We start from the raw sequence: 26551 nt of genomic DNA on the forward strand, positions 1-26551 counted from the left end.
AATTGCGAATTGTATTACTTAATTCAATTTTAGTATGGTGCCTAATATTCAGTGTCCATGAGTCAATAGTTAATATTCAGTGTCCATGAGTCAATAACTAATAGCTAACTAATATTCAGTGTCAATGAGTCAGTAACTAATATTTAGTGTCCATGCGTCAATAACTAATAGCTATCTTATATGTAGTGTCCATGCGTCAGTGACTAATATTCAGTGTCCATGAGTCAGTAGTTAATATTTAGTGTCCATGAGTCAATAACTAATACCCAGCGTGCATGAGTCAGACACTAAGATTCTATGTCCATAAGTCAATAATAAGTATTTTAATGTCCACGAGTCTGACACTGATGTTACTCAACATGTAATGCTAACGCCCTTGCCATGAGTCGATCTGTCATTGGCGCATTCTCTTTCATTGCTTTCCTTTCTGTTAATAAGCTCCTGAAACAGAGAATAGAACCTTAAAATTAGTTTCATTTTAAAAAGGCTTAAAAGGATAGAAGTTCTAAAATCAAAACGTTTTCGACGCTAGATTATCATCAGTGATATTAAAATAAACATGTACATTCAACTTGGTTTTGTGTTTTGTAGTTCGCGAGGGGAACAGTTTGGCGATAAAACAGTGCACCTGTTTGTTCAATTTCGGTTTCTCGCAAGCACAGCCAATAGCCCTTCCTTTATTGGAAAAGTTTTTTTCGTAAATACGATGTTCCTTGTGTTTATGTGATATGGAGTTTTTTGTTTGCGATGTAGCGGGCTGGCTCCGCGTTATGGGTCAAAGAATTTCTAAGTTTTGTCTTTAAAGCAGCGAAAATTTCTCCGGAAAGGTTCTTGGTGTCAATATGTGGTGTTTGTTATGAAATAAAACCATCACGGGAATGGTAAAGAAAACGTGTCGATCGAATATTCCTGCGCTGGTCGGAGCTATTGTTCTTGCTCTATTGTTTGAGGTTGTTTGTTGACTTGGTCTTTCTTTGTTTTACTTCATTTACAATCCCCATGTGGGCCAGTTGAAAATCGTGGTACAAACATGTCAAACATTTGAATTTCAGCACTGAAAAGTAGCACGGCATCACAAAATTCTGCGTTCTTAAAACTACACGACGATGACGAAATTTTCGGATTTAAACACGCTGCTTTTAGATTTTTAGTTAAGAGAATTGAACCCCTTTATAACAAGTGATTCCACGACAGCAGCTTCCATTTCGCGGGAAAAGATTTCCTGTTGCATCATCGTCCAAAAACCGCTGACTACATCGTGAATTGATCGCTTTGCAAGTTGTGAGAGCATCGCTACTCGGTCCCAGACCTCGTTTCTTCCCCCCCCCCCCCCTGTTATGGCAACTTTAACATTCATATTATTATCACTTTAAAATTACATTTGAGGTAGTCTTACATCTGAATAAATTAGAAAGTGTCACCTTACCTAACCAACTGGTGATGCTGTTTTCGCGGAGAATTTAGGGCTGCGTGAATAAGGAATAAGTTGAAGATATCTCGCTGTACAAAGGAATAAAAGTAAAAAATCAAAATCAAAATCATAAAAATATCACATTCTAATCATACAAAACATTGAAATTTTTACGACATTCACATACTTGCGCGTTGCTCCCTCCGATTTTGACGATTTTGTAACGGAGAGGTTTCAAGATTTCTACGGCGTGGTCAAAATTTCCCTGTGGGAAAAAAATATTTCTTGTTTTATACAGTGTCTTAAATAAGCTGTGGTAACATTTGTTCCACTAACTTGCAACAGCCTTCGATCCCTAATTATGTTCGACTGAAATGTCCTAATTATTTTTATTAGTGAAATGGACTCACTACGTTCAGGTATGTGCACTTTGCTCATCTCCAGACTGAGGTAACACACTAGCCTAGCAGTAGACAGCTGTCTCCTCCTCTTTGGGACTCGTCAGCACTGCGTAAGGCATGGTGGTAATGGGAGAAAAGTTCTTATTTCTCCCACCTCGGTGATCCAACACTTGTGGTACACAAGCGCACCAGTAGTCTTAAGCGGCCTTCACACGACAAACTAAAGTTGGCAAACTCATGTTGGCAAGCTCAAGTTGATGTGTGTGAATGACACAACAACAGTTGGCAAACAAGTTGGCAAACTGTTGGCGAAAATAGAGACAAGTTCTATTTTGTCGCCAACAGTTGGCCAACTTGTTTGCCGTTGCTGCGTCGTTCACACACACCAACTCGAGTTTGCCAACACGAGTTGGCCAATAGTTTGTCGTGTGAAGGCCGCTTTAGACTACCGTCTCCTTACGATTCCAATGCATTGCCAAGCAGGTGAACAAACGAAGAAAGATCTCTTAGACCTTACTAGGAAACAATTTTCAGTGACTTTATAACGCTAGTTAAATTGAAGTAATAAATTTAAGCTGAACTTTGCTTCACTGTCTATAGCATAACTTTTTTTTTTTTTTGAAAAACAAAATTCCAATGGCCATAATAAGGCTTCAATCTCTACAGTGAAAAAAATTATTAATAATTTCCTGATAAGATCGTTTAGTTTCTTTTGAGAAAAACACACAATGTCTAATGGACGTTATAAGTCTGATCAAATGAAAATAAGAGTAGCTCATTTTAACTTCAAATTGGATTTAATTTCTTTTACAAAAATTAATTTGCACATGCTTTTTGTTTTATTTTCTTATGAGAAAACACACATTTCTAATGTGCGCAAAAGTCTGATCAAATAAAAATAAGGGTAACTCATTTTAGCTTCAAACTTGCTGCAGCCTATTACAAAAATTAATTTGCACATTATTTACACTCAAATAAAACCTGCAACAACCTTAAAAAAAGATATATATGACTTTCACAAGAACTTCATAATTCTCTTGCCTTGATGTACCTAAATTCTGTTACTTTTCCCTGATCTTGACAAAAACAACTGAATCATTTTTTTGAATTTTTCCTATTTGTAGCAAACTACGAGATACAGTCAACTCCCTCTATAACGACACCTTCGGGACCACCATTTGGTGTCCGTAATACAGGAATTCCGTAGTAGCAAGAGTTATGTTCAGTAATTCTTATTCGCCGCGACTTCAACTTCTCTCCGTAATAACGGGGTCTCCGTACAGCGAGGTGTCCGCAAGGCGAGAGTTGACTGTACATGGAGAGAGTTAAAAAAAAAAAAAACAACCACAGTGTACAGTAGTTTGATTTATGAGGCGGTGGAATTGCCCTTTCTCTTGCTCCCTCTTTAACTATTGGGATATTGTCCTGATGTACCGCGATATTCTCCGAACCAAAGTTATAAGAAATGTGAGGAAAACAGCGAGGAGGCTTGATATTTGGAGCTTAGCACCAAAAGGATTCATCTTACCTTATCAGCTTGTTCAAATGCTTCACAGATGGCCAGACCAACCTCTCTAGACACATCACAGTTAGTTCCTGAACCATCCCTAGACAATCACACAGAAAATTGGTGCCAGTAGGATTATGTCGATTTTCACTTGAGTGTCGAACGTAATTCGCATTTGCATTGGTTTTGCATTACTACGCTCAGTGATTGGTTTAAAACTCCGCGCCACTTTCTTATAGCCAATCAGGGGTAAAACCATAACCAATCGTGTCTCGCTCGCGCACATTTTCCCGCGCTTCGTGCTGGCAACATGTATTTGATTCGAGTTTTGATTGGTTCACTGGATTGTCTTTGTCCCTTGTAATTGGCCAGAATGATTACCTTGGTTTTGGTTTAAAGACACTCAATTGAAAACTGCTCTATAGCCGCTAATTGCTAAATATGGTAAATGGATCCAATGCAACAAATGATTTCACAAAACAAATCGTTGCAAGATCAAACCTGCACCAAACAAGAAGTTCTAAGAATGGTACCTCCCCTGTTCTATAGACGACGCGTGGAGGTCTACTGGTAGTGCGCTGGACTCCGAATTGAGCGGTCCGGGTTCGAACCCATTGTGCTGTGTTCTTGGGCGAGACAAGTTACTCTCATGGTGCCTTTCTCCACCAAGGTGTATAAATAAGTACCGGCGAGTTAACGCTGGGGTAACCCTTGCGGTGGACTAGCATCCTATCTAGCAATATTAACGTGAACAAATAGTGCCCAAATGGCCGCTAGGATGTGCGCAACAAATATGACAACTCGCCTCAGAATGGCCAGGTAAGGTATTTTTTCTAACGGTTTCACATTGAAGGACTATGCCCGAAACGTTTGTGCTTAAGACCTGCACAAATAACAGTTTAATTGACTATTTTTCTGTTGCGCAACCGCACGTGTATCACGCATCATGGACACATTACTGTAACTCACATTCCATGCGCAAGTGTCACAGCAAACCTGCGATGGACTAGCATAGAGAGGGTACCAATACGCTATTTTTAAATGATACTTGTTCTTTAAAATACTATAGTACGCTGGCTGAAACGCTCGTATAACAAAACTAAAACTCCGCTACAACTTTACCTGACGTAGTCTCTAAGTGATGCCATAAGTTTTAACGTAACATCTTCATTCTTTGCACCTAATGTACACATCAGCATGTGGACGTCATTGAAGACCTTAAAAAAATAGAAAGTTGGTATTGTCAAGAAGGCATTAAAAGGAAATGTAGAGTGAAATAACAGTACGTACCAAAATATGATCATCCGTGTGAGACTCCCATAGGTGAAACAGATCCTTCCATCGACTACCGACATCAACACCTGGCAATTAAAAAATTATATTGTTACATGTAACTGACCACAAATAATTGGCAAACTGATTACGAATGTCCTGAGCTCTGATACCGGTTTTGTAAGCAGACATGCGTTACTAGTATTTTCACTACTTCATTGTAGCTTCCTGAGATGCACCGTTAACGACAGACACTAACTTTTGTTTCATTCTTATATTAGTTGAAAAACTATCACGTGTAACCCTCGATAAAAAAAGTTTGATTGATTGATTGAAATGTATTGCACGAATGCTTTCACAGATCCGCGGCCAAACAATCTTCCAAAGCGTTTGCAAGACCAGCGCAGCTCTGCAAAATTGCAAAGTGGGGCTGGGAAATCAAAGAATTATCCCAATACAGTTGAAGTAGAATGGAGGTAGACGATTTTGTACAAATGCCTACCAAATGTTCAATCTACGTTTCCTTGGACATTGTAGATTTCCAAAGTTCTTCCGATGCGATTTTTGAAATAGCTGTTTCTATGGCGGCCTTTTACGGTCAAAATAACGAATGAACATACATCAATGTTATGTTGCATACATCGATGTTGTATGAACTAAAAGATGTTTGATACAACTAAAATATGTTTGATACAACTAAAATATGTTCGATACAACTAAAAGATGTTTGATACAACTAAAGGATGTTTGATACAACTAAAAGATACAAGGTATTTGATACAACTAAAAGATAAAAGATGTTTGTTTCAAATAAAAGATGAGGAAGCGGAAATGAATTTTGAAAACAGGAAGTGACATGATACCGACCATATACCCAGCTTTCCTACGATCCAACGCATTTGTAGATACAAAATGGCTTCTGGTGGAGCTGTGAGATGAGAGATGGCTGCCAGATACACTAGATACAGAAAGGGTTTTTTTGGATTTAAGCAGGCCAATAACAAGTGCACAGAAACCACGAAACACCGCAGCCACTCAATGCCATTCTTCGGAGTTCTTCATTCGTAGTCTGGACGAATAGACAAGAACTTTAAATGTTCTAACTGTAAGAATAGAAGAGTCATACGCACAGGAAGCTTGCTTAATCCCACTACTAGCTATCCCGGGCGAGCTACGACTGAAGTCACTTCGAGAGAATCGCCGAAGAATCCAAAAGGAATCTTGATCCATTTGAGGAGTCGGTTACTAAGTCAGTCTATTGTATTGGTAACAAGGAAGGGTAAAGTTTGAAGACCATCCAATAGCAGTTGGAAACATTACATGGAGAAGCCGGGTAAGTAGCCAAATTCTCGAACAAATCGAGATCCCTTTCGGATTTTTCGGCGATTCTCTCGAAATGTCTTCATAGCTCGCCTGAGATATCTAGTAGTGATTAAGCTTCCCGTGCTTATGTTCTTTCGTATTCGTCCAGTCTACGAATAAAGAACTTCGAAGAATCGAATTGAGTGGCTTTTGGTGTTTCGTTGATGCTATGCACTTGTTATTAACCTGTTAAAATAAAATAAAAAAAACCTTTCTGTATCTGCACCCATCTCGCAGCTCCACCAGAAGCCATTTTGTATGTGCGTTGGATCGCAGGGAACCTTTTTAAAATGTCACTTCCTGTTTGCAAAATTCATTTCCGCTTCCTCATCTTTTATTTGAAACAAACATCTTTTAGTTGTATCAAATACTTTGTATCTTTTAGTTGTAACGAACATCTTTTAGTTGTATCAAATATCTTTTAGTTGTATCGAACATCTTTTAGTTGTATCGAACATCTTTTAGTTCACACAACATCGATGTATGCAACATAACATTGATGTATGGTCATTCGTTATTTTGTCCGTAAAAGGCCGCCATATGTTTCTGAGGTAACCAAGATTTTTTTCTTCACCCTCTTGACAGTGACTTAAACTGCATCACGTGGCACGTTTGGTTGTACCACATGATCAACGTTTTTCACAACACGTGATTCGGTAGAAAATAGCATAACTGAGGAATACCGGTCAAGCCTTTCTTCCAGGAATGCACAGACTTGTATTTTTTTCCCCCTCGTCTAAGTATCTCACGGCTCATACGCAAGAAGCTGCCATAAATGCTATCAAAATGGGTTGTCGCCGTCTTTTCCGTTACATGTAATCACGCTCACTTTGTACCAAGTGAACCAACTCACGTGATGTAAGAAAAGGTTTATCACGTGGTTCAGCAAACATATCACGTGATGCACGTGCAGTCACTGTGAGGAGGATAAAAAAGAAATTTTCGGTGAAACGCTCTACACGAAACAGTAGAATGAGTTCTCTCTTGCCGATTTTCTTTCGATGGGTCGCCAAGCATGATGTAGATCATAGAAAAAATACGCACAATACTTCCATAGAAAAGTCGTGAGAAAAATACATTAAACAAGTATTGTATCATTGAAACCAACCTTCCATTTGAAGTCTGTAAAGAAGCGATGAAGCGTCAACTAAATCTAACATGGCTCCAGAATGACAGCGCTTTCCAACCTTGCAACCACAAAGAAAGAGAAACAATCATAATTATCACTAGAAAATATTCTTTGTAACACTTTGTAACACAATGAGAGTATATAAGCAACCGGACTAACCTCATATCGGGCTAATTGCAGTTTCTTGCATCTTATCCCAGAAAGGTTGCCACGCCAGCTTGTTGTCACCGAACACCGGCGTCATGTGGCTTAACAACATCCCCACCAAAAATCGCGGGCTCAGTCATGCCGAACAATGATTCTTGCTGGTTGTTCATCCTGACTGATGCAACCGAGAATAAAACGAGCACTGACGGATACAGTTAATGCGACAAGAACCATTTGAATGGGGGGATTCCTGTCTCAGAGAGCTATTCGAACCTGTGGTTTTCGTCACCGAAGTTTTCAAGCAAAATGACATATCACTTAACGGGCTATATTACGCCCTTCTGGCGTCATCCTCCGGGATACGCGTGTGTACTAGCTCTTGATTGGTAAGTGCTTCTCGGAGTTTTGAAGACAGAAAACAGATAAGACTTGAAGACAGATAACAAGCACTTGACATAATACAACAAAGAATGATCAAGAATTATATGCTCTTTGTACCTCTTCATCATAAATGTCTACTGCGGCTTGATGCTCTCCCTTAAAAAAAAAAAAAGGTGTTGTAATTAATTTTCCGACCGCTATTTCACGCATCAAACTTGAAAAGGAAAAAAAAAGGAAAAGAAGTAACTAAAACTTTATTTCTCAACGCAAAAGAAAAAAAGTTGTAGGGGTAGGGGGAGCAAAGCCAGCGAAAGAAAAATAGAGGCCTCTGTTTTTTTTTTTTCATGCTTCCTTCCCTCCCCCCACAACTCCTACAAACCTATTTCTGACAATCTTTTCTGAAAAAATTCTGCAGATCTAACTTTCTGCTGTTCGTCTTAGTAAAATCGCCCCCGTAGTGAAAATGCGTGTGTATCCACCACTTCGAAAGAGCTAGTCTAGATCTACACTCCCCCACCCTCCCTCGCGTCTTTTTACACACTCACATCAATGGCAATGACTGTTCACCTGATCAAAAATTCGAAACCTTACTTCACAGTGTACCAAAAACCAACATAAAGATCATTTATTTTATATCATATAAACATATAGACTTTCTCTGGTTACCTTTTCGATGTGATACAGCGCCCAGTGCCAGTAGTTGTGGCAGGCCAGCATAGCACCCATCTAAAAAAAGGGTAAAAAATTCAACATTTTAAATTTTTTCTGCAATTTTGAATGAGTTAAAGTTTGGCGCAAAATACCGTGTGTGACATCAGTTTCCGAAAAAAAAAAAAATTTGAATAATTCACATAAAAAAGGAATGCCTCAGTTAAAAAAATATTCATTCAGCAAATTGTCAGATGTAGACTTGTTGGCCAAATGGTGCAGTTCCCTTTTTGTTTTTGCGGACATTTATCTACATGTAACTCGGTTGACATCATTGAAAAATTTGAGAATATGACTGTAATCTTCCTTGTTTTCAGTATTTTCTTAATCGCTGCCTACACGTAGGTCGTCAAGTCGTCCCGCGACGCAAAAATAATCTAAAGACCGTGCATTATTCCGGTGTTATGCCATGCAAGGATTTGTGCAGTACATTATTGTTGCTAATTCTCTTCTAATCTTTGTTGACTGAGTTTTCGCCACCCAGATCCATGGAACAAATCATCGACATTGCAATCATAACGAGCGGACATTAAAAATAATTATGGGCTAGACGATTCGGTAGTTCCTGAAGCTTTTCAGCGAGACCTCCTTAAAATTTAACGGAATTACGTACGCCTGGGCCGGCACAACAGAAAGGAGTACCGGTATCGCTTTATTACATAAATCGCTAGTCCACTGAGATCAATTTTCAAAAATTATTAACAAGAATTGACTTACCGTCCAGTCGTTGATCGTCTTGCTTAGGAATGATATCCCTTCGTCCTGACGCCCCTCCATCTCAATAACATGAGCCTCTGCATGAGTGCTCCAGCAATCCTTAGGATTCAGTTCTAAACCCTAAAATGATAATAATACTCTGTCACCTTTTTTATATTTAAACTCGAAACTACAGTGTACAACACTCTCTACTTGAAAGTGATAAATGATCGTCGCAGTGAATTTCAAATTTAAGCAATTGGAATAAAGAAGCCTGAAAAAAAATTCAGGTCTTCAACGGTATTCGAACCTGTGACCTCCGCGATACCGGTGCGATGCTCTACCAACTGAGCTATTGAAGCCACACATTGGGAGCGAGGTCAATTGTGAGTTCATATTTTCCCGCAAGAGGAGTGAAATGATGTAATGTATATGAAATGATTCATATATGAACTGCGGATGTATATGAAAGTGATAAATGATTGCCGCAGTGAATTTCCTAGTAGAGTCAAGACTGATGACTTTAATTTCGCTCATTTCCATTGTCGACTGTATTTGGAAATGTTCTGTTTTCAATACAAAAATTAGCGAAAATAAAAAACGACGTTTTGACTTCTTTTGGATGTCATTGTCAAGTAAAATCTGTGGGTTAGTTCTTGTACTATAATTAGATATACTGCTCATTATGCGCATGAGATGACAAAATACGTAAACGTGACAAGAAAAAGTGAAAATTAGGAATCTGTGTTTACAAATTAAACAAATATTTTAAAGTTTTCTTATAAGAATTTTATTATAAAAGAATAGAGAATTAAGAAAAGATGTACCACTAAAGGCTTTCAGAGAAAGAGGACCGCTTACAAGTTTTTTGCCATCTATCCACCCACCCCCCCCCCCCCCACTCCCGATAGTCAGCTTTTTCGCATTTTCAAAGGGGTAGGGACTGGGGGCTACTTTTAGAACTTTATGGCATTGCTTGATGTTTGACGTACAAAATTATCGTCGATTTGAAAAAAACCTCAAAAATATTAGTTTCATAAGATAGAGAAAGACAAAAGAAGAAACAACAAAGCGAAAATAAACAAGGATGGTTAGGACTGAGCAAGATTAAGCCGACAGATAGCAAACGACAGGGTTGAAAAAAACAATGACCTTTTGTTTTGCAACATCACTGCACCGCCCGACTGACGCACAGTTTAACAGTTTAACAACTGGACCAAGCTGTGAAATTATATTGGCACTGGAAAATTGTCAGGTTACTTAACAAAACCGAATAAACTAACACTTTTGAACATTTAGTTAAAAAGGGTGTTACAACCTACAATGACTTGTACCTTTAGTGCACATTTCTCTGCCTCCCTATAAAATCCTGTTTCTACAAAGCCAAATGCATACATTCCCTGAAGATACCTAACAATGACAAAAACGAAAATAATGCACTGAGATGTATGTATTTTGAGAAAAATGTTAAGTTCATCTGCCACAAGAGAAGGGAAAAGAAAAAAATCTTAGTGATAGACTAATTACATTTGATCAGTTTATATATATCCACATTTCTCACCCATAAAGTGGCATGTCTTGCCTCCACCGTGGAAGCACACGAGCAATAGAATCTCTGATCTGAGATTGGTACCCGAGGTAGAAGTACGAGTCATGGGCCATTTTTAATGCAAACATGTCAGTTGGATTCTCCATCAGTATATCCTCCCAGGTAAGACAAGCTTGTGCAGTATTTCTAAAAGAAAACAACAACAACAAATTGTAACACATATGCTACATTAATAGGGATTATTATGGGATGGGAGGGGGTGGAGGTAGAAACTTAGGAGTCAATTGATGGGGGACTTTTCAGGAGGTGGGAGAAGAGAGGACATGAAACAGGATTTTCAGTCAAGATGGTAGGGACTGACCAGTATAAATTGGGAAACAATAATTATTGCAACATTGTGTAATATTTTCCAATTAAATAGCTCAAACAGGCAGTTAAAGGAAGGTACTGAAAATGGGAAGTTTAGACCCAGCCCTACATCCAGTAAAATTATTGATAATAGAAAATGGGAAGATTAGGCTGCTATCCAGCTGGACAACCACCAGTTGAAAAATGTCTGGAGTTCGGTAGCATTTGCATGGAGTGAACAGAGATGCTAGTCTGTCAAGGGTCAAGGGTGTCATTTTAGACATTTTGATAATGATGCCTCGTGTCAAATCTCGACAAGAGCAACAACTTACATTAAAAAGTGGAGGAGGAAGGGGGATGGGCCAGGATGTCAAATATAATCAATCGCATTTATTTAATTTTTCAGTGAGGATATCTTTATTTAGCATTGGCCTGTTCAAAATTTTGGGGGAAAAAATATTTAAAGTGTTTACCCTTCTGCCCACTCTTTCACAGCCTTGACATGGAGTTTCTCTCGATTTGTAATGTAGCTTTTAGCTGCTAAAGTCTCCAATGTTTGCATGTTATTCCTAAGTTCCTGATCAACATGAATCCCTTTGCCAGATGCTATCAGCTCCAAACCACAAGACATCACATGACCCATAACTATAAAAAAGTAGCAATGCCATTAAAATATTGTTAATATCACATGTACAGGTGTAGGCTAATTCTTTTGGTTCTAATAAAATAATGTTTATAAATAAATATTTGTTCACAGCCCTCATTTTTTTCATATTTTTCTTAGATCATTGACAAAACACAGGAAAAAAATCTATAAACCAAATATGAAATTAAACCATAACAATCATATGTTATTTTTATTGTTTCTCACGATCATAACATGTCAAGATTAATATTATTTGTGGTTCCTATTTACGATAGCTTCTTTTGAGAGGGTGTGACCTTTGCAATGTTATGTAGTGTTTAATAAATGAGCAGCAGTGTTTTATCAAGTTTAAAACACGAGGCGCAGCCGAGTGTTTTAGACTTGATAAAACACGAACTGCGAATTTATTGAATGGCTTAAAAATCTTCTGATGTAGATCAACTCATTCTTGCACTAATATTTAGATTTGGGGTTATTTTGGCCCAGAAAATTGGACGTAAAGTTTAGCCGTGTCTTTATCAGATATAAAGACACTCATTAAACATTAATTTCTTTTGTATTTTCTTTATGAATTATTAATGAGTTTTTTAAGGTAAGCATTATATTTACCAAACTCTGGATCAGCTGTCAGCATTTTGGTGATGGAACCCTCAATCCCATCAACACCAGGGTCATCATACCATCCTGTATACTGAAAAAAAAGTTATCAAAATCATAACACTCCCTGATACACTCATCCAACTACGTATAAGATTGACCTTATTAGAAAATTAAGCGATCTCCTTTTTTGTCAATGCGGAAGACCTGTAAGTTAGAGTCCTTCAAGAATCCATACCTTGCAGGATGTAAAATACTATACATGTACACTGTACATGCAAAACCTTTTTAGACAGTCACACAAGTTTGGTTTAAATGATGATGATAATGACTACAACAATGAGGATGATGACAGTATCAATGATAATGGCAGTATTGCATGTAAATCCTGGTTTTCTTAAAAGCAGCCCCCATAGATATGTCATACACACTGTACATGCATGCATCTGACATCTCAGATTTTTTTTTTTCAAAATTATTTATTATGTTAATTATTTTTTAACCAGCAGTGCGTAGTGTACCAGTTTAAGTGTAACCTGTGTGATACAGGGAGCTACGTTGGCTACACGCGGGGGCATTTGCATGCCCGTGTGGATGGCCACAAAAGCACGTCATCTTCTGTACGCAAGCACTATGACAACGACCATGCGGGTGCTGTCCCTGAGGACCTCCTCAGTTGTTTCAAAGTGCTAAAGAAATGCAAGAACAAATTTGACTGTCTTGTCAACGAGATCCTTTACATCAAGCAATTAACACCGAGTCTGAACGACGTGCAAGCGGATTCAATCCGTGCTAAAGTATTTGTATAGCCTGCACCACCATTATGCAAATGATTATCTCTTTGAACCTCGCATTTAATTATTTTTTCTCAATTTACCCTTGAAAATGGCGTCATGATGTCGCCGAAACGTCGGGAAATAATATCGTTTGTGTTTACCTGTTTGTGTATAATTTTATTATTATAAGAAAATGACCAAAACTGACTTAAAAGAGGAATCAAAACCAATAATAATATTCTATTCATGAGCAGTTTTTAGGTGAGTGTCATAAAAGCCAAAACCAGGCAATCAAGATGGCTAATCAGAGCAACTGTGAACAAAATAATTATCATGAGCTACTCAGAACACAAACGGTATGTACCCAATATCTTAGATCCAGACCAGTGCTTAAGGTCCGGGAAAATGCACATTCATTTCAAGACTGATAATTATTGGAAGTCACAATAATATTTAAAACTGATGGCCACTGAAAAAGGTCTTCAGGCTAGCACACGATGGCACCAACATGCCTGAAGGGCAACCTGGAAAATTCATTTTCCTTGTACCCTGTAAGTTGACTTTGATTTTGTTGGATATCACAAAAACCAAAAAGAAGGTAGGTAAAGACGGTGTTCTAGAGAAGTTGCCAATCAGAGCAGAGCTTTATCCCAGTTTCAGTAGCATGAAGCGACTAGGTAGTATTCCTACTCCCCCTGGATGGGATGCTGATCTATCATAGGGTTACCCCCATACTGGTACCCATTTATACACCTGCTGGGTTGAGAGGGGCACTGTGAGTCACAGAGTAAAGTGCCTTACCCAAGATCACAAAACAAAGACCCCAGCCAAGTCTAAAACCAGCAGACTGCTTGATCTGGAGTCCAGCGCACTAGCTAACCATCCTCCCCTCCACTAGCTACCCATCCTCCCCTCCCCCCCACCAAAAAACAAAACAAAAAAAAAACAGACAGGATAATTAATACTAACCTGTGTTAAAGTAGCATCATACATTTTTGCTGCCTCATTACTGGTTGTTGTCAATGGCAACCCTTCACTTTTCCAAGCCTACAAGAAATGAGTGAATGAAGTGAATGTTTTGACATGTACACATTGTAGTTTACCAGCAAAATTATAGCAGGTAGCTCAAAAGAACATTAATAACTTCTTCATACCTGCCAACTCTCCAGATTTTCCAGGGAGTCTCCAAGTTTTTTTTTATTAAATCTCCCAGTCTGATTTTCTCAGAGTATTCATACATTGTCTTAAATGATATCAGTTACAATGCAAAGATTTCTAGATGTCTCCAGATTTTTGTACTCTGGGGGTTGGTAGGTATGCCATCTACACTGTATTTGCACATTTTTTCTTTTCCAGTTGCATGTCGTATGTTGTATATGTGTGATCCCTGTTTCGTAAAATATCAATTAAAACACAGCTTTTGTTCCCGTTTCCCCCGGCAGCTATATTTTCCTTTTGTTCCCTTGTTTCCCCCCCCTTCACTTGAGGGGGGGGGGTAGGTTTAACAAGCTTTTATTTGGATCTGACGATTAATTTGCTGTGCAGTTTATGTATGAGCACTGTATGATACATTGTAACTACAGTCAACTCTCTCTTAACGGACACCTGTATAAGATGGACACCTCCACAAGATGGACACCTGTTGATGGTCCCTGACATTTTTTAGTCTTTCTATTGCAACCAAACTCCCTATAACCGGACACCTCTCTAAGACGGACAACGGAAGCCTTTGGAATCATTAACGGACACTTGAGTCAAAGTGTTTTTTTTAATCATGTTTTATTAGTGAAAATATTTCCAAACTTTGTATCACCCTAAAGCAAAGTTAGTCAGGGCCCAAAGGGTACGTGTATACCAAGCTTACTACATGTAACCACAAACAATGACGCTTTAACAGATTACTTCTCTGCTTACGTATTTGGACACTAAAGAGGTCATTTTCTACTTACAGTATAACAGTTTGTAGAAGCACTCAATTTTTGCTTTAACAAGCAAATACATGTACAGTCCAAAAGGTGTCCGTCTTAGAGAGAGTTGATTGTAGTCATCAAAGAAAAAACTTTCAGTGTAACAATAATATGATGTACAAAACATTTTTGCTTGAACAGTCACTTAACGAATGACTCTAAACATACATGTAACCTGTAATGACACAACAATAAATCAACTGGTACAGTAGGATGCTTCATTATAATCCAAAGAAGTTAATTATGTTGTGTGCACATCTTATTAATTTTTACATGACTGTATATTTATATTTCATTTTATATTTGGAAGAGCTTTGTGTAACAGTTTTGTATGTGAGATTGAGAGGAGAACTTGTATCTTGGAGATGCAGGGGAGGCCGGACTGAAATGGGTCTTACCTCAGGTATTATGATGGTTGATTACAGAATTGGTCCCAATTTAAATTTAAAGTAATTGTAGGAACACCTGCAACTCTCGTAACGTTCTTGTTGTTGTTGTCGTTGTTGTTTTGTTTTAATTGTTTAATTTAACTTTGTTTTTAAGCAACCTGACTGGCTTTACACGATGCAACTTCACTACAGGCATGAATAAAGCAACAAGATGCCTTGCAGATCTGACATGATGTTAAAGTTCATTACACATTAAATCTCTCATATCCAGTGTTCACAAGTGACTTTTGGTGATTCATATTAATACTGTTGCAGAATTGCAACAGTATCGAATGAATCACCGAAATTAAACTCTGCATGTATGCACTGAATAAAAATCTCTTCAAAATACTACACAATACTAGATTTGCTTTTGAATAAAGAACAGATGCATTAGAGCATGGATTAAGCTTTTGAAAAAACTACAGGAATAGCCTGAGGCTACACTTATAATTTAGATCCCCCGTGGTCTGACATCTTGCAAGCCACGACATTAGTATTAGAAAGCGACCACAAAGACTTGATATTTTGAGAGGTGGCTTGTAAAAACGGGAGGCTCGATTTTCCCTAAATGGGGTAGTCTATTTGCGCAGTCCATGGACAAAGCTAGGGGAAGGGTTTTGCCCACATTCTAACATAAATTCACAGAGTCATATTGAAACCCCTGCAAATAAAAGTATGCAAAGTGAATGTCACTCGATGGCAATTCGCGATCAAACAGGATTAATTTACGAACACAGAGAATGTACAAAATTATGACCAAAAAGCAAACATTGAAGCACTGCGCCAACTTTATCCATTTTCACCTCCATCAACGAATGGTTGTCGTCCATTTTAATAAGTTAAGGCTACAGTAATTTATGTGCAGTTCATCAGAGAGAGCTGGAATGACAAATTATGTTGGTCGCGATTAAACCCTGATTTTACAGTGCCCTTGCCATACTGTAACTGACCTTAAATTTAATAAATTTGTGCCAAATCAAACGGCATAAATGCTACTCACTGCAAGATCTCTCCAGTTGCTGTGTAGATACGACATCTTCGGGAAGGATTTTCGAGGTTTGGAGGATTTGGAGGCCTTTGTTGTGAGTCCTGAAGTCTGCACGGAAATTTTGTGGCCGCAGTATTGGAGCCCGCGATCATGTCAGTGGTTAATTTTTTGACTTCTGGAAAATCAGGAAGAGGCAAAAGGAGCCACAGAACCGTGGAACCTGCGGATCTCAAACTAAAAGGATTGGTAGTGCAACTGCCAGCTACGAACTGTTTGTAATTTTTATTCTTTTTCTACGCTTTTCTTTTAAATTTCAAAATTTGTAACAGTAAAGAGTGATTGTAATATTTATTAACTAGACTACAAGCCCGAGTTTTCTTTGAGCTACGTGTAATAGTCAATGAGGCGCAGCCGAGTTGACTATCGCTCACAGAAAACAAGGGCGAGTAGTTTGTCTCAGTAGATACTCTAAATGATTACTGTCGAAAGCTTAGAATTAATCGAAATGATCCCTTCAAAGAACAATGCGAGTGCGATTGTGTTCTATCAGCGACTACAAAACAATGGGACAACTAATCACAACTCCAAGTTAGATTTTCCAATAGAACACGGTTGAGTTTTCAAATCACTCACAATTCCTTCACGGCACAATCTATTTATCACAGATGCTGTCGACAAGTACAACCTTACTAACCGACTTACCGTAGCAATTACCTGCAAAAGTACATGACTTCAAATGGACGACGCTCGTGCGAGAGGCTCCAGGCATAGGCAGGAAATAAGCGACGTCTAAAATCCAAAGACCTCCAAAGATATCTCATTGAATTTTATTTTAAAATTTTAATCAATGTCTGAATGCTTATAGAAGCATAAGCATACTCTGTGCTTTTATGGCCTCCATCGCCAGAAGCACCGCATATAGTGGATGTGGAAACAATTTTTGATCCCGTTGATGTATCTTCTTTTATTCCTGCTTGCAAACGTTACCCGCCATGACTGAACTCTCTATTTCGTTGTCCGTATTCTGTATTTCAATTAGCTCGGCTTGCGTTTATAAACATTTTCTAATCAATAAACATAACGTAAACGTTTGATCGAGTTTAAAAAGAAAGCGCGCTATAAAATACTAAAGGTAAACGTTGTTTTTAGTGGGTAAACGGAAAACTTTATAAACTAGCAGTTCGGTCTACGAGAAAGAATTTAGACTGAAAATTTTTAAGGATTTATAGAAAGTTTCAAACGTCTGCGGTACAAAATTAAAATTCATGCAATGATCAAAAACGTCAAAACAATGAGTGTGTCACTTAAAGACATAATATTCACTCGGTTGACTGAATATTTAGAAATTTGAATTTTACAGAAAACAATTTGACATTGAATTTATATACAACGTCTTATTTTTGTTGGGAACCTTTAGAGTTATACACAAGAAAGAAAAAAGGAACTTAAAACTCGATTTTATATATATCGGCTTATTTGGTCTTTCTCGTTGCCGTTCAGGGAAAACTGGAAAACGGTTCGGTTCTATGGATTTATAAATTGAAACATTACAGGCGACATCGGTAAAACTAAATTTAAAATTAATTCATTTTACGCATAATGACGATAAAAAATGTGTCAAAACAATCATTTGTATGTTACTTAAACATAATGGCTATGTTATGGATAACTGTCACCATGTTATTAACACCTAAAGCAATTATTGATTATTAACTGTCTCAGCAACGCGTTCGAACCCGAATAGCTAAGGGGGTCGATAGAAGTAGTTTTATTGTAAAACCAAATTTTTGTTGAACACTGTTTAACATATATCTTAAAAATCAGTAAACGGATTCTATAGCATCTAGGTCAAACTTTAGCCGATTAGAGATGGAAAAAGTCAAGATGTTTCTACAGGTCGCAATTGCATCGTTCTGGTTGGGGAGCAATTTTGCCTCCGGCGGTAAGTCAAAGCTATTGTTTTTATAGTGAATCGATCGCAGAATCATTCTAAATAAAAAAGCTATCAGAATCGATTGTTTTATTTTTGTTTGGTGGCAAAAATGTTCTTTTTTTCGATCTACGTAGCAACAATTATAGGTTTACTTTGTATCTAATAGCTGATATAATGCTGCTTGGTGTGATTTGCGTCAGCGGTCTATAAAAGACTAATCTTAGGGAAAACATCAATTTAACAGTTATGATTTATAAACAATATGATTAATTGAAATCCTGCTGTTTCAATTTGAGTTAAATCCTACGTTTTTGCTCGTAATACTGTATTAATAAAGAAAGAATGACTGTCTAAAAATGCACACCAAACTGACTGAAAAACGGACTAAGGAAACTGAGCGATTTCTTTCAAATGACCGCTCAAATGTTCTCGCAAATGTGCAGCAGAATATTCAACAATGAAAGAAAATCACAGTAAATAATAGCAACCAGCACTACCAATTACTAATGGCTGCTTTTAAGTTGTAAGTGTATGAAAAAAAAATTCGCGCAGATTAATTTTATTTGGACGAATTCTTGACGCAGAAACACAAAATATCTTATTGCGTACAATGGCATAAGCTCTTATGTCTTTTTATTAGGATCTCAGCCGGATTGAAAGTTACATTTAGGGATATCGGATTAAAGATCGATCACGCATCTACCTAAACACGGAGATTCATTTCACTTCGCGACACAAATCGAAGTATTTTTATTTTAAAAACTCTTGAGTTTGTTGACGCACGTTTAACTCGTCATTTTTACGACAGTGGCATCAATCAGTTATTCATTCTAAACGCTGTAAACATGCAAAAAGTAAGAAGGGAAGGTGCCTATGCCACAACATGGCGACAGTTTATACTGAGTGGTATTGTTTATACTGAATAACGTAAGCGGCAAAAAAAAACCCGCTGCAAATTACACTTAACTGTAGGAAATTTTTTCAAAGAAATTTAATGCTCAAAAGCTTTGCGCTTCGACATAGCGTTCGCTATGGGGAATAATTAGCGTGTGTCGCTTGAATTTCAACGAAATATTTGTCGCACTTTACGGTACTTTTAAACAAGCAGTACTGGCCATCTGTAGAAACTCAACCAAATGAGGAGCAAATAATCGAACAAGAATCGAAAAATATCAATATAAATTAAATTCTGAATAAGTCGAACTTCAAAATTGATTGTTAGTTTCGAAAATAGAGCAAATTTTCAACTTCACAACAAACCACTAAATGGGTTGTATTTTGACTGCGACATTCATGAGTGAGCTGCTGGCGGGCGGGCTGGCGGGAGGGGAGGGAAAGGAGGAGAGGGGGGACCTGTTACTTACTTCTCATCTCCAATACTTGCATTTTACATTACAGCTTTGACGGGCAGTGAAACTTTTACCAGGACTGTAAGCCTGCGGACAAGTTTTCCGTAGCGATCGGACGGACGGTAACGAGGCGCAAAACTCATTTTTGCCTCGCCGGTAGAGCGCTCCGGTTCACAGGCTACAGAACTGTGGGTAGTAGTTTTATTGCACTCGCCCCCCACCCCCACATAAACTACTTCCGTATCCTTGAACTTGTCTTTTCGTGTCGAAAATACGATGACGAAGGTGATTCATTTAATATACTTCAGCGCATGTTTTTCGCTCAGTCAAGAGCAAGATGTCTCCCGAGCGTCATCTCCCGCTGAAACACTTGTTATTAATTTTCTTTATGGTCGTTCTCGTTGCTGAAGCCGGTCAAGGTATATTTAACAGCGTTTGCGTTTTAGTGCTTCGTTCTACCTTTTCCTCATCAAATAGCTATAAAAAACGAGAATTACCACGCAGATGAAGAAAACGGGAGCCTGAGTGATTGATTTCTTTAAACATGCCACGTTGTCAACGTGGCATATTCTCGTTTGAACATCATCAAATTTTACGACTAATCGTTTCTTTATTCCTAGCGCTGAGTTTCAAGGCTGGAAAAGACAACATCACCACCACCGCACCAGGGCTGTTTGCTTGTAAGAAGATTTCGTTCCAGTATCCTTTTTCTGGAGGACAGCAAGTTACAGTTTTCGCCTCAGTTGGTCACGCAGTAAGGAGTCCAACTCATCGCTATGGCGCCGCTATCTGGGTTGAGTCAGTGTCTACAATTGGATTTACCGTCTGTGCCCTTGAGTTTGGTGATGGATCCAATGGAACAGCTAGCGTCAACTGGATCGCTTTGCAATCTCCTCCTGCAAGATCCCAGCTTGGAACTGCTTCTTTAAAAGCTTGGACAACTGGAACAAAATGTCAAAAGATTGATTTTCAAAAGGTTAGATTTACCTTTACTCTTTTCCTTAGCTTTCTATATTCTTTCAACCCTTTACTCCTACATTCCTTATTCTATCATTGTTTTAATTCAGTACTATTTCTTTATTGTCAATTCCTTCATTTTTTTCACTTTTCCACCATTACTCCATTGATTCATTCCTTCATTTCCTTGATTACATCATCCCTTCCTCCTTCATTCGTTTACTGTTACATTTCCTCTTTCATTTAATATTCCTTTCTTTCCTCAATTTGTTATTCCCTTATTCCTTAATTCATTCATTTCGAAATTCCATTTTCCTTTATTCCATTACTCTGTCGTTCTTTTATTCCTAAATTACGTCATTCATTTGTTCTTACATTCCTTTATAATCTCATTCCTTTACTCCTGCTTTCCCTCATTCTACCATTCCTTTCTTCCGTAATTCCCTCATATCATTAGTACATTATTCCTTTATTCCATTTTTTTGTTCCATAATTCATTCATTCTCTCATTCCTCCATTCTTTTATTACTTCATTCTTTATTTCCTCTTTCCCTTATTCTCTCATTCCTCCTTTTTTCTATTCCTTCAATCTTAAATGCTTTTTTCCTTCATTTCTTCATTCCTTCATTTTGTCATTCCTTTATTCCCTCATCCCTTAATTCCTTTATTCCCTCTTTCCTTAATTCTTTTATCCCCTCAACCTTAAATTCTTTTATTCCCTCGTTCCTTTATTCCATCAATCTGTAATTCCATTTCTCCTTAATTCCTTTATTCCATGAACCGTTCATTCCTTTACTCCCACATTCCCTCATTCCTTCATTCCATCATTAATTTTCATCTTTCATTTATTCCTTCATTCTTTTATTCATTTGTTTTTTTATTCCTCTTTTCCTTTTTTTCAAAATTCATTCATTCCTTCATTCTCATTCCTTGTTCTGTCATTCTTTCATTCCCTCATTCCATATTTCCCCCATTCCCTCATTCCTTCATTAATTTATTTTTCAAAATTCATTCATTCCTTCATTCTCATTCCTTGATTCTGCCATTCTTTCATTCCCTCATTCCATAATTCCCGTATTCCCTCATTCCTTCATTAATTTATTCCTTTATTCCATGATTAACTCATTCCTTCATTCCCTTATTCCTCTATTCTATGATTTCTTCAGTCCTTTATTCCATGATTCCTTCATTCCTTCATACCTTCTTTCTCCTATTCCTTCATTTTCTCATTCTTTTATTCCGTTATTCCATGATTTATTCAGTCCTTTATTCCTTTATTCCATGATTCCTTCACCCCTTCTTTCTCTTCTTCCTTCATTTCCTCTTTTTTTTATTCCGTTATTCCGTTATTCCATGATTCCTTTATTCCCTCATTCCTTTATTCTTTGTTCCATGATTCCTTTATTCCCTCATTCCTTCATTTCTTTTTACAATGATTCCTTTATTCCCTCATTCCTTTATTCTTTGTTCCTTTAGTCCTTTATTCCTGTTTTCCATGAATCCTTTATTCCTTTATTCCTGTATTCCATGATTCCTTTAATCCCTAATTCCTTAAATCCTTTATTCCATGATTCACTCATTCCTTCAGTCCCTTATTCCTTCATTCCCTTATTCCTTTTTCCCTTTATTCCATGATACCTTCAGTCCTTTATTTAGTCCTTCGTTCCTTTATTCCTTTATTCATTCCTTTATTCTTTGTTCCAGGATTCCTTTAGCCCTTTATTCCTATAATTTATTCCATGATTCCTTCAATCCTTTATTCCTGTATTCCATGATTCCTTTAATCCCTAAATCTTTAAATCCTTTCTTTCATGATTCCCTTATTCTTTTTTTTCATGCTTCCTTCATTCCTTTACTCCTTCATTTCTTCATTTCTTTATTCCTTCATTCCTTTACTCCTTCATTTCTTCATTTCTTTATTCCTTCATTCCTTCATTCCGTATTTCCTTTATTCATTTATTTATTTTTCCCCCTTTCCTTAATTCCATAATTTTCTCATTCCTTTATTCCATGATTTACTCATTCCTTTATTCCATGATTCCTTCATTCCTTTATTCCATGATTCCTTCATTCCTTTATTACATTATACCATGATTTCCATTTCCTTTATTCCTTCGTTTTCCCATTCCATACTTTCTTTATTCCATGATTTCCTCATTCCGTTATTCCTTTATTCCATGATTACTTCATTCCTTCATTCCTTCATTCCATGATTTTTTCATTCCTTCTTCTACTATTCCTTTATTTCCTCATTCTTCTATTCCGTTATTACATGATTTATTCATTCCCTCATTCCTTTATTCCTTTATTCAATGATTCATTCAGTCCTTTATTTCTTAATTCCATGATTCCTTCATTCCCTCATTCTTTTTTTCCGTTTATCCATGATTTCTTTATTCCTCCATTCTTTCATACCTTTATTCCCTCATTCCTTTATTCTTTGTTCCATGATTTCTTTAGCTCTTTATTCCTATATTCCATGATTCCTTCATTCCTTTATTCCTGTATTCCATGATTTCTATATTCCCTTATTCTTTAAATCCTTTGTTTCATGATTCCTTTATTCCTTAATTCCTTTATTCCATGCTTCCTTCGTTCCTTTATTCTTTTATTCATTGATTCCTTCATTCCTTTATTCCAATATTACATGATTCCTTCATTCCTTTATCCTAGTTTTCCATGATTTCTTTTTCCCTTATTATTTTATTCTTTTATTCCATGTTGTTCTCTTTTTTCCTTTATTCCTTAATCCCGTTATTCCTTTATTCCATGACTCCTTCATTCCTTTACTCCTGTTTTCCATGATTCCTTTATTCCTTTATTCCATGATTACTTCATTCCTTCATTCCTTTATTTCTGTATTCCCCATGATTCCATTATTCCTTTAATCTTTTATTGCATGATTCCTTCATTCCTTTATTCCTTATTCCATTATTCCTTCATTCCTTTATTCCTTTATTCCATGATTCCTTCATTCATTTATTCTTTTATGCGATGATTCCTTCATTCCTTTTTCCTTTATCCCATGATTTCTTCATTCCTTTATTCCTGTGTTCCATGATTCCTTTATTCCCTCATTCATTTATTTGTTTATTCCATACTTCCTTCATTCCTCCTTGATTCCTTTTTTCTCATAATCTTTCATTCCCTCGTGACTATATTCTCTTATCCCCTCGTTCTTTTGTTTGTTGTGTTATTCTTTGTTTCATCCATCGTACCTTTATTCTCATTGTTTTATTCCATTATTCCTTCATTCCGTCATCTCTTCATTCTTTTATTTTTTTATCCCCTCATTCCTTTATTCCTTATTTATGTCATTCTTTTATTTCGTCATTCCATATTTCCCTTATTCCCTCATTACTTTATTTCTTTATTCTTTTCCTTCATCCCCGCAATACTTAGCCTGAATTTCAGACATCCCTCTGTGCTCGCCTGTTTGCCAGAAGGGACGTCTGAACACATTTGAGCCTAATGCCGTCCGGTGACGTCACTACACTTTGGTTTTAATTCATGCGGAAAAGTTTCTGTCGAGGCCATGAAATTGTGAAAGAAAAATCGCTTCAATAAAGGATTACAGGGTATAAAATTGTTTTAATAGTAAACTATTGAAAACTTGAGACAAATGAATGAGATTTTAATCGACTGCAGGCTATATTCTTTTACGGAACCGATTTAATCTGAACTGATTTGCTTTAAGCTTATCTAGCGATCAAAATATAATATGTTACGCAGCGAACAAATACAACACACTCGTGAATACTTAAATGAATCAATTTAGACGGTTACTGAGGCATCAAGAAACGGAATTCAATACAAAAATATCCTACTTGACTGTGGGCACTGAGTTTAGAAATCACTGGCTCATCGAGGCTGCAGGACATAAGCGTCGGGCGGCTTTGTTGACAAAACAAGAAATTATACATATATAAATTTGGCAAAACACTGCATGTCGAAGCGACAAATGCCGCCAACTTAAAACCTACCGATTTCCATTACTACTCTTCATGATCCGTAGGTAAACTAATAAAGTAATAAATTCAAGATAAATGACTAATAAACTCATTTCTGGGAAGGTGAACTCCTTCGAACTCTTTCCAAACGTTTTCAAATTACAATCCTCGCGCGGTAAAATTCAGTCATAATTTCACATAATTATGCAAATAATTTTTAAATCAACCAATCAAAATCACTACCCGGTTTTCGGGTAGTGACGTCACCGGACGGCATTAGGCTCAAATGTGTTCAGACGTCCCTTCTGGCAAGCAGGCGAGCAAAGAGGGATGTCTGAAATTCAGGCTACGCAATACTTTACTCCTTCATTCTTTTGTTCCTTCATTCCCTCATTACATCATTCCTTTATCAATAGATTCTTTTATTCCTTCATACCTTTATTCCATCATTCCTTTTTCCTTCAGTCCCTCATTCCTTCGTTCCTTTATTCCTTTCATTTCTTCATTCCTTTATTCACTCATCTCTTTATAATTTTATGTTTTCCCTCTTATTCCTTAATTTCTTGATTCTGTCATTCTTTTATACCATTATTCCCTTATTTCCTCAATACTTTGTTCCTCCCTTCCCTCATTCCTTCATTTTTATTCCATGATTCCTTCATTCCTTTATTTCTTCATTCCTTCGTCCTTCGTTCCTTTATTCCTTTATTTCTACATTACTTTATTCCTTTTTTTCTCCATTCCTTCATTTTTATGCCCTCATTCCTTCATTTCTTTATTCCTTTTTATTCCTTCTTTTTTTCTTTATGATGGTCCATTTATTTACACCTTTTTTTCTTAAAATTATGTCCACATTGGTCATGCTTTTCTGCCCTTTTGTTATTTATTAATTTGCCAGGCATTCCGTTACTTCTTCATGCCTTTATTTTTGTCCTGAATCGTCATATCTTTATTGCATTTCTACAGCATTTTACTAGTGTTTGCTTATAATACTGACGCAGAAACATTATTAAATTTTTAGTCTTTCAAGACTCCACCAACTTTATTTGTAACTGCCACTCACCAAATCCTGATGAGACCACAAGACGCAATGGCCGTGTGGGTGGAGGACTTGAACAAAAACAGTTTTAAAGTTTGTCTCAGAGAAACCAAGATCCTGGATGGAAGACATGAAAACATAAAAATAGTGAGTGACTTTATTTTCGAAAGAAGTTGCTTAATTGAAGCTTATGCTCCTACATGATGTTTTCCCTGCATTGAATCCCCCAATCAATCAGCACTTGAAGGTTAACGCTAGTTGCTGGCTTTTTAAGTTACCTTTAAGACACCATTTATTCTGTTATAACTTTATTCTTCGTTGTTGTCCAGTACTCCTGTTAAATTAAATGTCAATGAGGTATAAGTGTCGTCTGGGACTAAACTATTCTTTTGCGTCTTTTGCAGAACTGGATAGCATTCACTAATCTAACCCTTGACAACTTTACCTTGACTGACAGCCTCGTTTTCTCAAACACAAGCTCACCATCCGATCAAAACAATCACGCCTTCTGCAAAGTAAGTCAATCTAAAATAATAATAAAACAAACTCGTATTCCTGTTAAAATATGAACTGTTTTCCGGGATTGTCCTTAGTTAAAATTTAAAATTCGACGTTTCGACTAGTTTTACTAGTCTTCCCCAGGTTGTTGTAAAAAAACAACAACAGAAAAACAGTCCAAATTTTAATTTAGAAAAACCAAACTAAAAGTAATTTTTTTCTTTATACTACTATAATAAAAAGGTCGTAAAAGATAAGAATTAAAAGACAATTAACATAAAACATTCTAAGCTGTTTTATTTGAAATCGATAAGCAAACGACTTACTTTGACTTAAACCCTTGAGTTCCCATTGGAACACAGGTCGTCCACCAGAGATCTTCATCTTCCCCTGTCCTTGGCCACTTTTTCCAGTTGATTCCAACTCATCCCAGTCTCTCTCAGTTGATCTTCTTCATGTTGTTTTCGGCTGGAATCGATAACGGCTATATACGAAAGAGGCACAAAAAT

At 37.0% G+C, this 26551-nt stretch overlaps 2 protein-coding genes across 2 annotated transcripts in view; one reads left to right on the top strand and one right to left on the bottom strand.

The window, feature by feature from the left end:
* Positions 1–300: 300 nt before the first annotated feature.
* Positions 301–16466, bottom strand: LOC144666242 (tetratricopeptide repeat protein 38-like). Its single transcript, XM_078527645.1, has 16 exons — positions 16329–16466; positions 13900–13977; positions 12167–12248; positions 11385–11556; positions 10576–10749; positions 10349–10424; positions 9036–9155; positions 8277–8336; positions 7728–7766; positions 7062–7140; positions 4610–4680; positions 4442–4536; positions 3341–3419; positions 1599–1676; positions 1427–1500; positions 301–441 (listed from the first exon to the last, which is right to left on the bottom strand). Exons 1-16 carry the CDS (start codon positions 16362–16364, stop codon positions 351–353), a joined length of 1404 nt encoding a protein of 467 aa, XP_078383771.1. The 5' UTR covers positions 16365–16466; the 3' UTR covers positions 301–350.
* Positions 16467–18150: 1684 nt separating this feature from the next.
* Positions 18151–26551, top strand: part of LOC144666224 (uncharacterized) — a 249082-nt gene continuing 240681 nt past the window's right edge. Inside the window, exons 1-4 of the mRNA XM_078527620.1 lie at positions 18151–18258; positions 20219–20574; positions 25527–25691; positions 25949–26059. Coding sequence (XP_078383746.1) covers positions 18186–18258; positions 20219–20574; positions 25527–25691; positions 25949–26059 — 705 coding nt within the window. The 5' untranslated portion in view covers positions 18151–18185. The remainder of the gene's footprint in view (positions 18259–20218; positions 20575–25526; positions 25692–25948; positions 26060–26551) is intronic.

This window comes from Oculina patagonica, chromosome 9 (genome assembly GCF_052425735.1).
Source record: "Oculina patagonica isolate OP01 chromosome 9, crgOcupat, whole genome shotgun sequence".
In the NCBI taxonomy this organism is placed as follows: domain Eukaryota; kingdom Metazoa; phylum Cnidaria; class Anthozoa; order Scleractinia; family Oculinidae; genus Oculina; species Oculina patagonica.

What these genes read in the sequence shown, in the direction of transcription:
- LOC144666242 (XM_078527645.1), bottom strand. Translation starts at nt 16,364, where the DNA reads ATGTCGTATCTACACAGCAACTGGAGAGATCTTGCA. An exon ending in CGCTGTATCACATCGAAAAG is followed by an intron (nt 7,767 to 8,276) that starts GTAACCAGAGAA and finishes TTTTTTTTTAAG; the next exon opens with GGAGAGCATCAAGCCGCAGT. An exon ending in TCACTTAGAGACTACGTCAG is followed by an intron (nt 3,420 to 4,441) that starts GTAAAGTTGTAG and finishes GTGATTGTCTAG; the next exon opens with GGATGGTTCAGGAACTAACT.